The following is a 13,663-nucleotide window of genomic DNA, read 5'->3' as shown; positions in this document are numbered from 1 at the left end:
CCTGTATCCAGGCACAGGCAGCTCAGGGCTTGGATATCTCCCTGGAATGGTGGGGTTTGTAGGGAAAACACCCAGGACATCTCAGGAGCAGGGCCAGGCAGCCCCCTGGGGGGTGTCACCACTCACAGCCGCCAGGTGGATACAAAGATGCCATTGTTTTATTTTGATTGTTTCCAAAAATCAAAACATTTTCAAACACAACTAAGGTACAAAATACAGCATAAAATGAGAATTTATACTTTTTTTTTTTTTCCACATAGAAAGCAAAAATATATTCAGAATTAATTCCAGAATACTTTGCAGAGCCAATCGAGAGCTGACTTCCTGCTTGTGAGAGCTTCTTGGCCACAGGGAGGGGTCACTGTATTTTTGGGAGATGCACAAATACAGCAGTGTTTGTAGGAGACCAGAATCTTCTGCACCAGGACTCACAGTCAGTGAGTCTGCATTGTGCTGCCTAGAAATATCTTATAATGCCCTCTACCTAACTCTGCCCCTTTAGCACCAAAATCTCTCTGCTGCAAGGGACAGTATCAGTTCCTTTTCTGGGGTCTTTTGTTGGAAAGGGGACTTGGTTTTGACAGAGGAGACTGGTATTTCAGGCTTGTCTGATACCCAGCTCCTCAGTTAGGCAGGACACAAAGAAGTTGGAAAAGGGCTAACTTACAAGACTTTTCTATCATTAACTTTATAAATACTATGTGAACATCAACAGCAGGTAAGGGATCTGAGCATGGCTGCCTTGATGTCACCTGAAACCATCACAGGAGCTGCAGGGAAAGTGAGGGAAAGCATCCTGTGCTGTGTGCCCATCACCTCAGACCAGTTTGTTTTGCTATCAAGAGAGGCACAGGGAACAAACACTTCAGGTGAAAACTTCTCTCAAAACCTCCACAAAAAAAGCCACCTATGTGACCTGACCTTAAATGCTGCCCTCCCCCCCCCCTCCCCACACACCAATTTGTGTCCTTCAGCAGCAGCAGCAGCAGACCTTGCTATCACATAGGCTGTTTTCCCCTGAAGTTGATGAATTCAATGGTTTAACCTTCACCAATGCTCTTCTCTTTGTCCCCAGGTCCTTCTGCCCGTTTCTCACCTTAAATGCAACCGTTGAGGCTGAGCTGTCCAGGTCAGTGTCCCCAGGGAGAGCCTGGTGAGGGGCTGGGGACACCCAGCTGAGGGTCCCTGAATAACCCAGCAGTTGAGCAGCTCTCAAGGAGACAACAGTGCCAGGAATTGGGGTCGTGTGAGCAAGCTGGGAGGGCTCCTGCTTTCCAGGATTCTTTCATGATCTAGTGAGAGAGGTTCACCAGCAGAGCACAAAATGGCTCCTCTGAGCAGCACTCAGCACCTGCATGGCACAGAGCTTGTGGCAACCCTCACTGTCACCCCCTGGGCATGCAAGGGACACCCCTGGCTGCTTGCTCACTCTGCACTTGCATTCTTCAGCTACAGCCCTGGGGGCACAGAGGGGAGAGCTGGGGTTCTGGCAGCTCCCAGCTGACTGCCACGCTCCCTCCCTGCACCTCTCAGGCCTGAGCTGGCAGGGAGAAGGGGGTGCCCATGGGAGCCCACCCAGCACCCCAGCTCCTCCTCTGGTCACTCACCTGGGACCTAGAGCTGAGAGAATGAATCTAAGCAGCTAGATTAGAAGCTAGACTAGAGATTAGAGGACTGACTGCTCTCATCTTACAGGGAAAAAGAGGAGTTTCTGTAATTCTGAAGACACTTTCACCAATAACCTGCAATTTGGATATGAATTTGGGGCATGTATGAAGGGGAGCTGGTTAATAGCAGAGAGGAGCTTTTCATATGGTACCTGCAGCTCCCTTCTTGGGAATTCAGGAGAGAAAACATTGGGGAAAGAATGCTGAAGAAAGAATTCTTTTGGCACAGACAAATTTTAACAGAATATAATGTTGTCTCTTCAGGAGTACCTCCCCTGCTTCCTGCTTGACATCTGGGAAGCCATACAGGATTCTCCCTGGTTCCCCTCGAGAGCAGAACTGGGACATACTGAAAACCCCTCTCCCTTTTCTTACCTAGAGGCAGATAAAACTACTTTCAGGGTTTTCTTTTGCCTTTTCTTTGGGGCAGGAGAGCCCTCCCCCTCTTGTTAAAATGCAATGAGAGGCCTCTAAGCAGCAAAAGAACAGAGATTCTTTTTCTGCTGCTTTCCACCTTGATAAGCAATGCTATAACCAGCAGTGGAACTCCTTATGCACAAGACAGTTTTGATGAGGGTGAGAAAGGGGATCCACTTGTTTATAGCTAGAACCCAGCAGCACACTGAATGATCCAGCTGTATCTGCTCACAGTACTTCAAATTTGAAAACACTGCTGACATTAAAAGACAGCAACTGTTCTACTGCAACTCACTGAGGCATCAGCAAAATGCAGGTTCCTTGGGTTAGTTCCAAATCTAGAAAGTTAGAATGAGCCTAGGCAACATTCCTTGAAGAAACAGGGTTTTAACCATTACATTACTGGTGCCACTGTAAATCAAATTCAAAACACCTGTGCCTTTAAGAGGAAGGGGGCATGTACGTGTAAAATGCTGGCAGTTTTTGTTCAATCCATAGAGAATCAGTTCTGGACTTAATATTTTTATGTCCCAAGAAGTGTTGCTATTCCTGTTACCACTCTTTTTTCTTCTCATCCATGGAGACTCCACCAGGGCCCAATGCAACCACGAGGAGCAGCCCTCCAATGACAGACATGGTCTGGAAGAAATCATATTTGAGGAAGTCGTGCATGGGCTTGTAGGCTGGGACGGTCCAGAAGGCATTGAAGTAGATGTTGATGCCAAAGAGCCAGATGACCAAAGTCAAGGCAGCCAGCTTTGTCTTGAAGCCAATTGCCACTAAGATAATCAGGGCTGTGCCCACAATGTTCTGCAGAATCTGCAAGGAAAAATAACATCTGGGTCTTACAGGGCAGGCTGGCACAGCACAATGACTTTTTTAAAATATTCATTCTTCTAAAAATAGATTTTAATGGGCAGCCCTGAGGAGGTTCTGCAGCCAACCTGGGATTCGCTGCTAGGTTCTAGTTCCATAATTCCCATTTTTATACTGTGGTACTTACAGAAAAGAAGTTCATGTCAAAATGTAGCAGTGTCATGAACATGAGGACCAGCAGCACACGGCCCCCCAGCTGCATGTACTGCTTGGGAGAGCTCTCCCTCATGGTAGGGACACCAGCAAACATGCTCTTCCCCTCTGAGCGGGACTCAGCCAAAAGCAGCAGCAAACCTCCCCCAAGGGCAAGGTTCCTACAGACAGACAGAAATGGGGGGAGAGGGGAGGAAAGAAAAAAGCAATTTATTGCAGTTTGCAGTGATCTGTAGCTGGAAAGTCTTCTCTGACAATTTCAACTCAGCAAGAACCTGCATGCTGGTGAGGAGTGGCCTTGCAATGAGTGTCTGCATTAGAACCACAGCTGGAAGAGCAGCCCTGACCACAGCAAGGGTTCACAGCCCTCTGTGCAGACATCTGCAGCCTGCCAGAGCAGCCCAGCACCCCCAGCTCAGGCACAGCTGCTGAGCATCCCTTACAGCATGAATTCAGTTGTGCTGAAGTTACTCTGTACCCCAGGTTTAGCCACACATGCCAAAGTAGTTCAGAGGTTGCTTTGAGAAAACAGAGCAGCAGCACTGCTGCAAGAAGTTACACATTTACAGGGCTGTAGTAAGCCCAGAGTACAGTTCCTGAGCTGCCCCCCACCCTCCCTTCAGAGGGGAAGGGTGAAAAGGCAGCACCCAGCCATCACCCAGGATGTCACAAGAGAGCTCACACTTCAGAACCCCTGTCTTCTTCTTGGAGAAGGTGTTCAAGGCTTAAAAATCCCAGAACCACTCCAGTATCTGCATGCTTTGGTGTCCTCAGAGAATGGCTTCAGTCACACAGGAGCACACTGCCACTCCAGTTAGGACACACCAGCAGCTCACTGACCAGCTCTCAGCCAGGAGCTCAGTCCCAGAGCACCTGGATCCTCATGGGTCAGGATCAGTCTTTCCTCCCTACAGCACTGAGCCTGCCATCTGCAGTTTAACACAGACTGAATGTTTTTTTAATTTTTTTACGTGCTGTTAAAGCTCATTTAATGCAGATATACCATTTATACAATCTTCCTAATAAATATTACATACAAATATAATTTCCTCTGTCAGTGAGAGACAGTGTCAGACAACAGTTTTCATTCTGTTTTCAGAAAACCTGAAGAAGCAGACATACCTCATCAAGAACTTCAGGTCCCATAGAATGCTGTATGCAATAGTCTGGACAAAGAAGAAAACAAGTTAAAACACCATCTAAATTACACTCAAGTTCTGTATTTAATTTATAACCTCAAACCCATACTTTCCACAGCATAAATCAGTTATAAGTATGTAATACTGAAATGAGGTAGGGGACAGCAATGTGGCCCAATGAACCAGAGCAAACTGGGGAAGAGAAGCCAGAATTTGACTTGTCCTTCATCAGTTCAAAATTCATCAGTTTAAAATAGGAAGAATGCCATCAGTGAGGATCCTTTGTGGTGGGGAAAATCCTTTATAAAAGCTGTGTGCTAAAGGCCAAAGCAACTCCAAGTTCTACATTTGGCACATTCCTGACAACCAGGTAAATTCCAAGTTACCTCTGCTAAATTGGTCAAGGTCAAGGATTGAATCAACATCTCCAGCTGACTAATTGCAATTACAGCCAAGGATCTATCAGAAGAACAGCAGCAGCAAAATAGTTCAATGCCACTGGGGATTGGCCCTAAGCCAGGATGGAGGAAAAATTCCAGGGCTGTATTTAAATATATTGGGAATTCTGGGGCTAAGAGAGGAGATTCAAACACCACTGTTTAGAAGGGCTGAAGACTTGAGCCTCCTACCTGTAATGCTATAATTCCAAACAGTCCAAAGCAGGCATATTGCACAAAGTTCCTACTCAGCACCAGGATACAGCCACCTGAGTTGGGGAAATTGAGCACAGTTACACTTCTGGCTTGCAGAGGAAAAGCTGCTGCAGGAATTCTAACTTGTACTGAACCAAGCACATCTTGCAACTGTGCCACCAAGAACATCAGGAAGGAAATTTTAATGGCACATTGGCACAAATCACTTGGAGAATCTGTAAGTTTTAGTGCACTTTAAAATATAATTCCAGAAGGATCTTTTATTTTACAAAGGATAAGCACATGCTGAATGCAGTCCCCAGCACACAGCACTGCACAGCAGCTATTGGTGTTAAAGCATTAGAAGTTAAAAAGAAACTCATAACAGGTTTTCTGTTTGGTTTTGGCTCTAGGTTTTTGTTTTGTTTGTTCATCTGTTTGGTGTTTCTTTGCTTTTTTTTTAAACGAGATAACTAATAGGGCAAACATGCTGCACTCCTTTTCCTTGAAAGCTTTTCTTTATATCCCCCTCAAAATTTCTGTACCAAAGCACTGACAGCCTTTGCCACTTTGACATGAGGACTGGTGACTACAGTAAATTAAACTGACTGCAGAGAAATGAGGGTAAAGAACCCCAGACAAAGGACAAAAAAAAAAAAAAAAATTGGAAAAGCAATCAAGAACAGTAGCTCAGGGACATAAAACAGAGAAGAATTTTACTTCTGTTTCTGACACCCTAAGTCTACCTAACACACACAGAGAAACTCTGCTTCTGGGATTATTTTGATTCCTTGGGCTTTGAAAGCCTGACACAAGCACCTCTCTCAGTGTACCAACTGCAGGGTAAGACTTAAAACCCATAAAACCAGCAGATGAGAAAGTCTCAATACTGCCCTGTTTAAGGAAATAGAGTATTTCATTTATAGAATCCAGGGGTGTGGTGTTATGTTTAGAGATGCACAAAGAGAACTGAAACCAGATTGTCCTAATGGATTCTTGGCATCTCTGACTCAGAGGGAGCATGTCAGAAGAAATACTCTGAGACCACTTCCAGGAAAGGCAGGAGCAGGTCAATTACAAGTTCTTTTCATTCAGCCCACACCATCCTATCAGTTGTAAGCCATCAGTGGCTAAAGAAATCAGCAAAGCACTCTGTGCTGACACCAGCCAGGGTGCCAGCCACACTGGGGTGCTCCGGCACCCACCTTTACCAGCCTCAGAACCACTTACTCAGCTGTCCCAGGAGATTTATGAAGACAAAGATGGAAGCCAGGAAATAGCCACAGTTCCAGGTGCCATCAATGTAATCCCTCTGCTCACTCCACTGGAACCACATGCGGATGCCATCCTCCAGGAAGGTGCTGATGAGGCAGAGTCTGGCCACGTGGGGCAGGTACTGCTTGGTCACCCGCAGGAACTGGGGGCAGACAGCAGCAGGGTTAGGGGAGGGGACAGCCACAGTGCCACACAGCCATGCAGGCTGCAGAGCCTCATGCACACAGGGTCATCGACATCTTGGAGAGAAACACAGACTTGGGACTTGGACTGAATGGAATTCTTCTCCACTTCCAGTCTGGCAAGGCTTGGGAGCACTGGGAGGAGATGTGCTCTCATGCTCCACGCAAGGAGCAGTTTGGACAAAGACTCTGAAGAAGCTGAATCCACCAGCACCTTTTTAGACACGAACAGCGTTTTGGTGGTGCTCTTACTAGAGGAAGGCTGACCTTGGGCTGAGTTTGTCCATCAGGGTTTCATGTTACAGCTCAACTCTGATAGCCAGGAGCTGAAAGGGCAATCCTACTCCCACCCACATGCTCAGGCACTCAACACCCTGTAAAAAATCGATTCAGGGACCCAGGCTGACAGAAGACTAATTCTGTACAAATTAAAAAACATTAATAAGCTTTCTGCCAAGCTGGTTCCCTTTTTCAGAAAAGCAACAGTGCAAGACACTGTACTTGTGTAGCAGCAGCTATCAGACCAGCAGAGCAGCTGCTGCACGAACCTGCACCCTCTCTCCTCCTGTACAGTTTCCACCTCCACTGAAAACAGCATCCTCTGCAGAAAGAAAACTGGCATTTATATCTACAACTCGGTGTAGCAATGAAAAGGAAGTCATCTTATCAGGCAAGAGACACTGAGCCTTAGTCCTTGGGCACCCACATCTACCTGTTCCCAGACCCCCTCCATCCTATGGTCATGAGAAAGGAACAGGAGTGCCAAGCAGGGTTTAGACCAGCACACTACAGGACTATGGGGTGCAGAGGAAAACTCACTGCCTCTGGATTATGAGAAGTTCTTAACTGCCACCCTGTTTCCTCAGCAGCACTGGTTGTTACTTAATGCAGCCTGCCACTGGGATCTGCATTGTCACTCTGAAGCTGGCAGCTGCTGGCCCAGGGCAAGCACACACACAGGGTCAGCTTTGATCCCTGGAAGGACACACTTGGAGTCAGGCTATGCCACTTACTCAAAGTGCAAGCTGGTAAGAAATAAATGCAAGGCTAATCTAAAACTAACTACAGGATGATCCAGCAGGTTTTATCCTTCAGGTGGCAGGAGCCTCTTGGGCAGGTGGACACTTGTGAAAGGAAATGCCTGTGCCACAAAGCTCCTGACTCCAGAGGTTCCTGGTTAGAAGCAGGAGGAGGAGCCACTGAACAAACCCACACCATCCCACACAAAGTTCAGTGTGTTGTAAGGCACATTGATTCACAGTTTATGCAATATTAGAATACTTGAAGCATGAACAGGGTGGGGAAACCCAGGTGCATACAGGTGTCTTCCAGACAGCACTGTATTATATTATTTAAAAAGGGACAGAAAAGGCACACAAACATTTTCTTTCATAATTCAGTACTTATATTGACTTTAGGTTAGGCAATACAGCTGATTGGTTTCTTTCAGGACAGAGCATCTGTTTTCTCTTTTTAAATTCTGCCAGCATTGCATCCTTCCAGTATATATGGAAGTGCAAAGAAGGCTGGCTTTAACCCATTCCTGAAAGTTTATTCTTCATTAGTAAATATTAAAGACCGTTTCAAATCCTGGGCAAATGACAAGCCTTGCTTACTGTGTAACTCAAGATTATAACAAGAAAAAAAATCCAGCAAACATGCTTAATAGTTAATAGAGGAACAAACTACACCAGTTGTACTACATGCATCCAGAGTCTAAGGGTCAAGACTCAAGGTGACCAAGTGCATCTTAAGTGCAGCTGTACTCTGACACAGGGCTGCCACTTCAGGCCCTTTTTAAGCCACATCAACAGTTGGATGAATGAGTCAGAAGAAAATCAGTGATCTTTGTCACTGAATGAGACACACATCTTGGCTTAGAGCTTTCTTGTCTCCCAGATTTCACCAGGCATTTGGGCAAACTTGCTGAAGAACACCAAGGATAAAGTTGATTTGTAAATAGTACAAAACCCATAAGTGGTTTGCAAAGTCTGCCTTGTCAAGGTGCAGAACAGGCAACTTTGGTCTAGAAGGAAAGGAAAGAGGAGGAGTGCTGGGCACCTGTAGGAAAAGGAAAAACACACTGCTGTGGAAAGGCTGAAAAAATGAAGAGAACATCAGAGGGTATCTGCCTCAGCCTCATCTTTGTTGTGTTGAAGTGGGTCATGTGAGCTGATCTCAACTTCCCCTTCCCTGAGGCCAAACAACTGCCAAGAGTCCAGGTGAAGGAGCCAAGAAGACATTTAACATCCACCTGTTCTCCTGGCATAAAGAGGGAATTTCACCCCATCAGTCAAACATGAGTGTGTGCACCCAATCAGCTTGAGACAAGTCAGACAGGCTGAAGCCTAAGGCAGCTGTAGCACCAAGCAACCTTATCATGACACACATCATCCCTGCACATCCGTAACTCAGGGAGCTGCACTGCCTGAGCTCCACACCAGCTGAAAGCCCTGTGCAGAGCAAGCTGCAGAGACAGGCTGCATGACCAAAAAACCAGAGCAAGCTGCAGAGACAGGCTGTATGACCAAAAAACCAACAAGAGAACAACCAGACATGAAGAACTACAGAAATGAATGATACAATTACATGGCACCTACAAGAGAGCCTAACAGACATCAATTTTACAGTTAGAGGATTTGAGTATAAACCACCTAAGTAACTTAGCTAAAGACAGTAATTAATAAGAAGCAGGAGATCTCTAGAAGTGGGACTGAATAGTACCAGACACCCTGGTTTTGATCCTACACATCACTGACAACCCAGGGCTCAATCACTGGAGACCACTTCCTGCTTCCTTTATGATTCACAGGGATGAAAGCAGCACAAATCCTAACAAACCCATCCAGCTGGGCCAGGGGACTTGAAACACACACTCCATGATAAGCCAAAACAAAATGACTGTGTTAAAACTTGTGACATCAGGAAACTGGATGGCTCACTCTGCTACAGTTCTTGCATTGCCTGCTCTCAGCACACGCTGCCTGCTGGCAAGGGGCAAAACAGCTTGAGAAAAGACAGCAAAACGCTGAGGTAAAACTATTTCTAAAGAGCAGCTGGTTCTGTGTTAACCACTAACATCCATCAGAGGGGGTTTGTGTTGCCACTTCCCCCTCTAGCAGGGGGCAAACATAGATTGAAACACTCCTCTAATTTCAGTAAGCAAAGATGCACAAGAGGATCCAGGGATCTCCAGCTCAAATCTCTGCTCAAAATCTGCTTTTCCCAAAGAGCCCTGAAATACTCAAACCCATAAAGACACACGAAGGAAAAGCGACCGTTTTGACTCTTATCCTTTCCAAACTATACCCCACCTCCAACAGCTTCCACTTCGTTAAAAATCCAGTCCCTTTTGTTAAAAGTGTTCATACAGTAACATAATTACAGGTATTTTAAGACTAATACATTCCCAGAGATGGGAATTTTTGCTGTGACCTAGGCATATGTTGTCCAAACACAGAGGCCTTTCCTGTGTCTGTCTGTTCTGGGATCAGGAAAGCTCCCATCCTGCTGATGAGCAGCTCTGCTGATCTCTGCAGAAAGCTCTGCAGGGTGCTCAGCCCCATAAGCCCACATCCCAAAGGCCCATCCCAAATATCCAGGCTCAATTTGTTTAAGGCATTGCTTTGTTCTGGGAGCACCCTGTTCAGCTCAAGCAGCCTGGGACACCTTTTCTGGAACAGGAAGCTCAATCACTTTCACCAAGCTGCACATATCCACGTCAGGAGATGCCACCTCACCAGGTCGAGGGCAGCAGCATCCATCACACTGGGCTAATCCATGCCTACCAGTTACTTGGGAGAACTGGGAACAGAGGCTTCCCTGCTTATTTCATAAGGCAAGAAAGGAGCTCTGACCCCCTGGAGCCCTGGCAGTGGTCTTAATCAGGCTTTTCATGAAAATATCACATGCCAATGCTTTTCACTCCTTAAAGGTGCTTTACACCAATTCCCTTTTCCAAAAGGCTATTTATCAAATCCCATTTTAAAGACTGGAAAGTCATGTATTGCATTTTGGTCTCTCCCTTCACAGGAAGTTTCTTTTCCATCTTAACAAGGATGGGTGATTGGGCTTCTCACAATACAGGCTGAGTGCACTGACATGATTACTTTACTGAGAGAGCTTCCAAATTCATGTTTTTTAACATAAGGCACAAAAAAATTCAGACTAACAATGAAATGTTCTCTTCTTTCTTCTGTTTTCTGCAAAAATTGGATACAGAGATGTTAGAATTAGCTGAATAACATGCATCAGCATTTATGTTGGGAAATTAAATAAAAACCCCAGAGCCTGGTTCTCCCCTGGTCCTCCCCAGAGCCTGGTCCTTTCACTGCAGTACAATGACTCAATAGTCTCCTTGCATTTTGTCCTCTTTTTTTTTTTTTTTTTTTTTTAATTTAATTAGAATGGCAGAAATACCAGGCACCCACATTCCTAAAGATTATTCCAGGCACCAGAAAAGTTGCTTGTGATCTGCTCCCTCTTATGAGGATTACTGAGACCACCAGTTCTCTACCCCTAAATAATCAGAGAACAAGCCCCAGATGCAGCAGCTTTCAGTATGATCCCCTCAGCAGTCCATGGTGCCTGCACCTAGCATGTAACATTTTAGCAGGAATCACTAAAAAAGGGCTTAACTTCTTAGCATTTAAACTATTTAATTTATAACATCAGGTTGGTATGACAGGGCTTAAATCCAACCCAACCCATAAAGCCTGTAGTTGGGCATCCTTCTGAACCAAGACCCTGGCTTTTCTGCACTGGGTATCACCTGGATTTTAAAACTCAACTCCACTAACATCCAGTTCCCACCACAAGGGATCCCAGCAGCACCACTGGCACTCACCTGACCTAAGCAATGAGATCACTGAACCAACAGAAAATACAAACTTTTTTTTTTTTCCTCTGCCAGTTCAGCTCTGCAGTCCAGTGACAAAATGCTACTGAGAGAGAAAAGGAGAACAGAGCTTTGGGAGAGGCAGCACAACCCCTTGTTTGGGACAGCTGTCAGGTGAGCCATGCAAGGCCACACTAGTTCAGCCCTGGATTAAGAGCCTCTTGTTACTATCCTGACATCTAAAGCATAATTTGCTGACAGGGAAATTACAGTATTTGAGAAAAGTTCAGCTTTAGTGTTTGAATTTAAGGAACAGATTATTCTTGCTTTTGGAGGAGGCATTCAGGCCTTACTGACAAGCTGTGGAATTAGCTGTAACATTTTCCCACAGGGCTTTTGTGGTGCAGAAATGAAGACTGACTGGGTGCTGAACAACAGGACAGGGAGTGGAGAAAGCAAAGTAATCAGTGAGAACACCTTCAGCTCCCAGCACAGCCACTGTCCAGCTTCACTACTTCTGCCTCCATCAGGAGAGTTTCAACACAATTTCAGTCCAAGTGTTCCAAGTATTTATTTTATTTTATTTTTTTTAATCAAGGATGAACTAACAGTTTCCCTACTGCCAAGTGTTAACTTTGCAATCTATACCAAAGGTTATTGTTTGGTAAATGTCTCCACTCCTACATTGCTGTGGTACTGAGTTTCAGCAGCACACACAGTACCCAGTGAGTGAGCTCTTAGGGAGCTATTTGGAGGCAGAATTACTAAAGGAATTAGTTAGTTGGAAAGCTGTAAAAAGTATTTTGCAATCTGACAGCTCAGTGCATGTAAACACCCCAAATTCTGCAGCTACAGGAAAGGCTCATCTTTATTTGAGCTCAGCCACATTCTATTTAAATTGTGCCATTTAAAACTCATTTCAGGATGAAGCAAACTGCCTTTTAGCTGGACAAAAGGGCTTCAGTAGTATGAAAAAAGGGGTGTTGAAGACATCTAGAAATAGCCACCCAGAAATAAACAGAGAAGTGTTATATAAAGGTCAAGACAAGAGTTGTAAATTTTGTCGAGGGATCTGAACACAAACTACACTGCGGGTTTGCTTTCTCCTCTAAAAGCAGTAAGAGGACACAAGGTAAACAGAGGATGACAAAGATGATCCAGACACCCATTGAACTGAATCCTTCACACACCATAAGCAGCATTGTCTCCAAAATGAGTCTTCCATCTGGGGGTGGGGAGGTAGCACAGAACAGGTTTTCCCAGTGAAACCCAGTAAAAGGGAGAGAGGCAGCACAGCCCCCTCAGAGCCCTGACGTGTTACCCTGCACACAACTCACACTGCTTCAATCATGAGGAGTTGTAGAACCAGGCAGAATCAGATTTTCCAGAGAACTCGCTAAATATGATTAGAAGCTGCCTCGTATTTTCAATCAGATGAATCACCGTGACAGTGAAGATTTTTCTAACACCAGCAGACCAACTACTTACACTCAACACATCCTTGCTCTCACATATAAATGGTAAGAGATCACAAACTTCTATTAAACAGAGATACGTGTAAGGGCCTCCACTGAAATAAAGGATCACAAGAAAACATCAGTTTGTTTGTTTCCTTTTGCCCCCGTTCTAAGCACAGTCCTCCGGTGCTGACAAACCACTTTCAGTTTAGGTTCCAAGCATCAGGCAGGGGTTAGATTTTTGCTTAGCTGTCACCACCACCCCACATCCCTTCACACCCTGTCTGCCAGCCTGGACGCCCTACAAGAAGCGGAGGGCAGCCCGGCCTCTCGCTCTCCTTCCCTTTACCCATTTCCCCAGAACCCATCTCCTTACCGGTACCAGAGCTCGCCTGAGGGCCGGGGGTAGCCGCTCCTGCAGAGCCCCGGCCGCGGGGCCTAAACCCGGGGGAACCGGACCCCATCCTCCCCCCAGAGGGGGCACGAAGAAGCCCACAGCCGCCCCAGAGGGGAAGGCAACGAGGCCGCCATCACACGGTCCCCTCCGGGCGGCCTAACCCGCCCCCCACCCCCCCTCAGCCCCGGGCCCCCTCACAGCCGTCCCCAGGGCAGCGGCCCAGCGCACAAAGGAACGGGGAAAGCACCCACCTGGTCGGCGAAGTCTTCAGCGGTGCCCATGATATCGTTCTGACCCATGGCGGCGGGATCCTGCCGGCCTTCCTGCGCGCCTTGGGGAGGGGGACAGGGGGGAAAGGAGGGGGGCCCGGCCTGGCTCTCACCGAGGGCGGGAAGGGCGGGAGCGGGCGGCGGGCCGGGCCGGGCCGCGCTGGGCTGCAGCTGCCACGTAGGCCAAGCCTTAAAGGCACCGCGCGGGCGGCAGCGCCGGCGAACGGGGCGGAGCGGCGGTCCCGGGTGGGGGGCGGGACGGGTCCGCCCCTCGGCCCGCTTAAAGGGTCCGCGGAGTGCCCGACCGCCCCTGAGGCGGGCGGGGCTGCCAGCCTTGGTTCTACCCCTATCCGGGGGGGTTG

The 13,663-nt window shown here is 46.9% G+C and overlaps 1 protein-coding gene across 1 annotated transcript; it reads right to left on the bottom strand.

The window, feature by feature from the left end:
- Window positions 1–136: 136 nt before the first annotated feature.
- SURF4 (surfeit 4) lies at window positions 137–13,589 on the bottom strand. Its single transcript, XM_071765819.1, has 6 exons — window positions 13,284–13,589; window positions 6,115–6,301; window positions 4,882–4,958; window positions 4,236–4,279; window positions 3,088–3,274; window positions 137–2,903 (listed from the first exon to the last, which is right to left on the bottom strand). The coding sequence occupies exons 1-6, from the start codon at window positions 13,329–13,331 to the stop codon at window positions 2,637–2,639; spliced, it is 810 nt and encodes a 269-aa protein (XP_071621920.1). The 5' UTR covers window positions 13,332–13,589; the 3' UTR covers window positions 137–2,636.
- Between the last annotated feature and the right edge of the window lie 74 nt (window positions 13,590–13,663).

Source organism: Heliangelus exortis, chromosome 22, assembly GCF_036169615.1.
Source record: "Heliangelus exortis chromosome 22, bHelExo1.hap1, whole genome shotgun sequence".
Taxonomy (NCBI): domain Eukaryota; kingdom Metazoa; phylum Chordata; class Aves; order Apodiformes; family Trochilidae; genus Heliangelus; species Heliangelus exortis.
The sequence above is the reverse complement of the archived record's forward strand: the minus strand, read 5'-3'. Positions and strand labels throughout refer to the sequence as shown.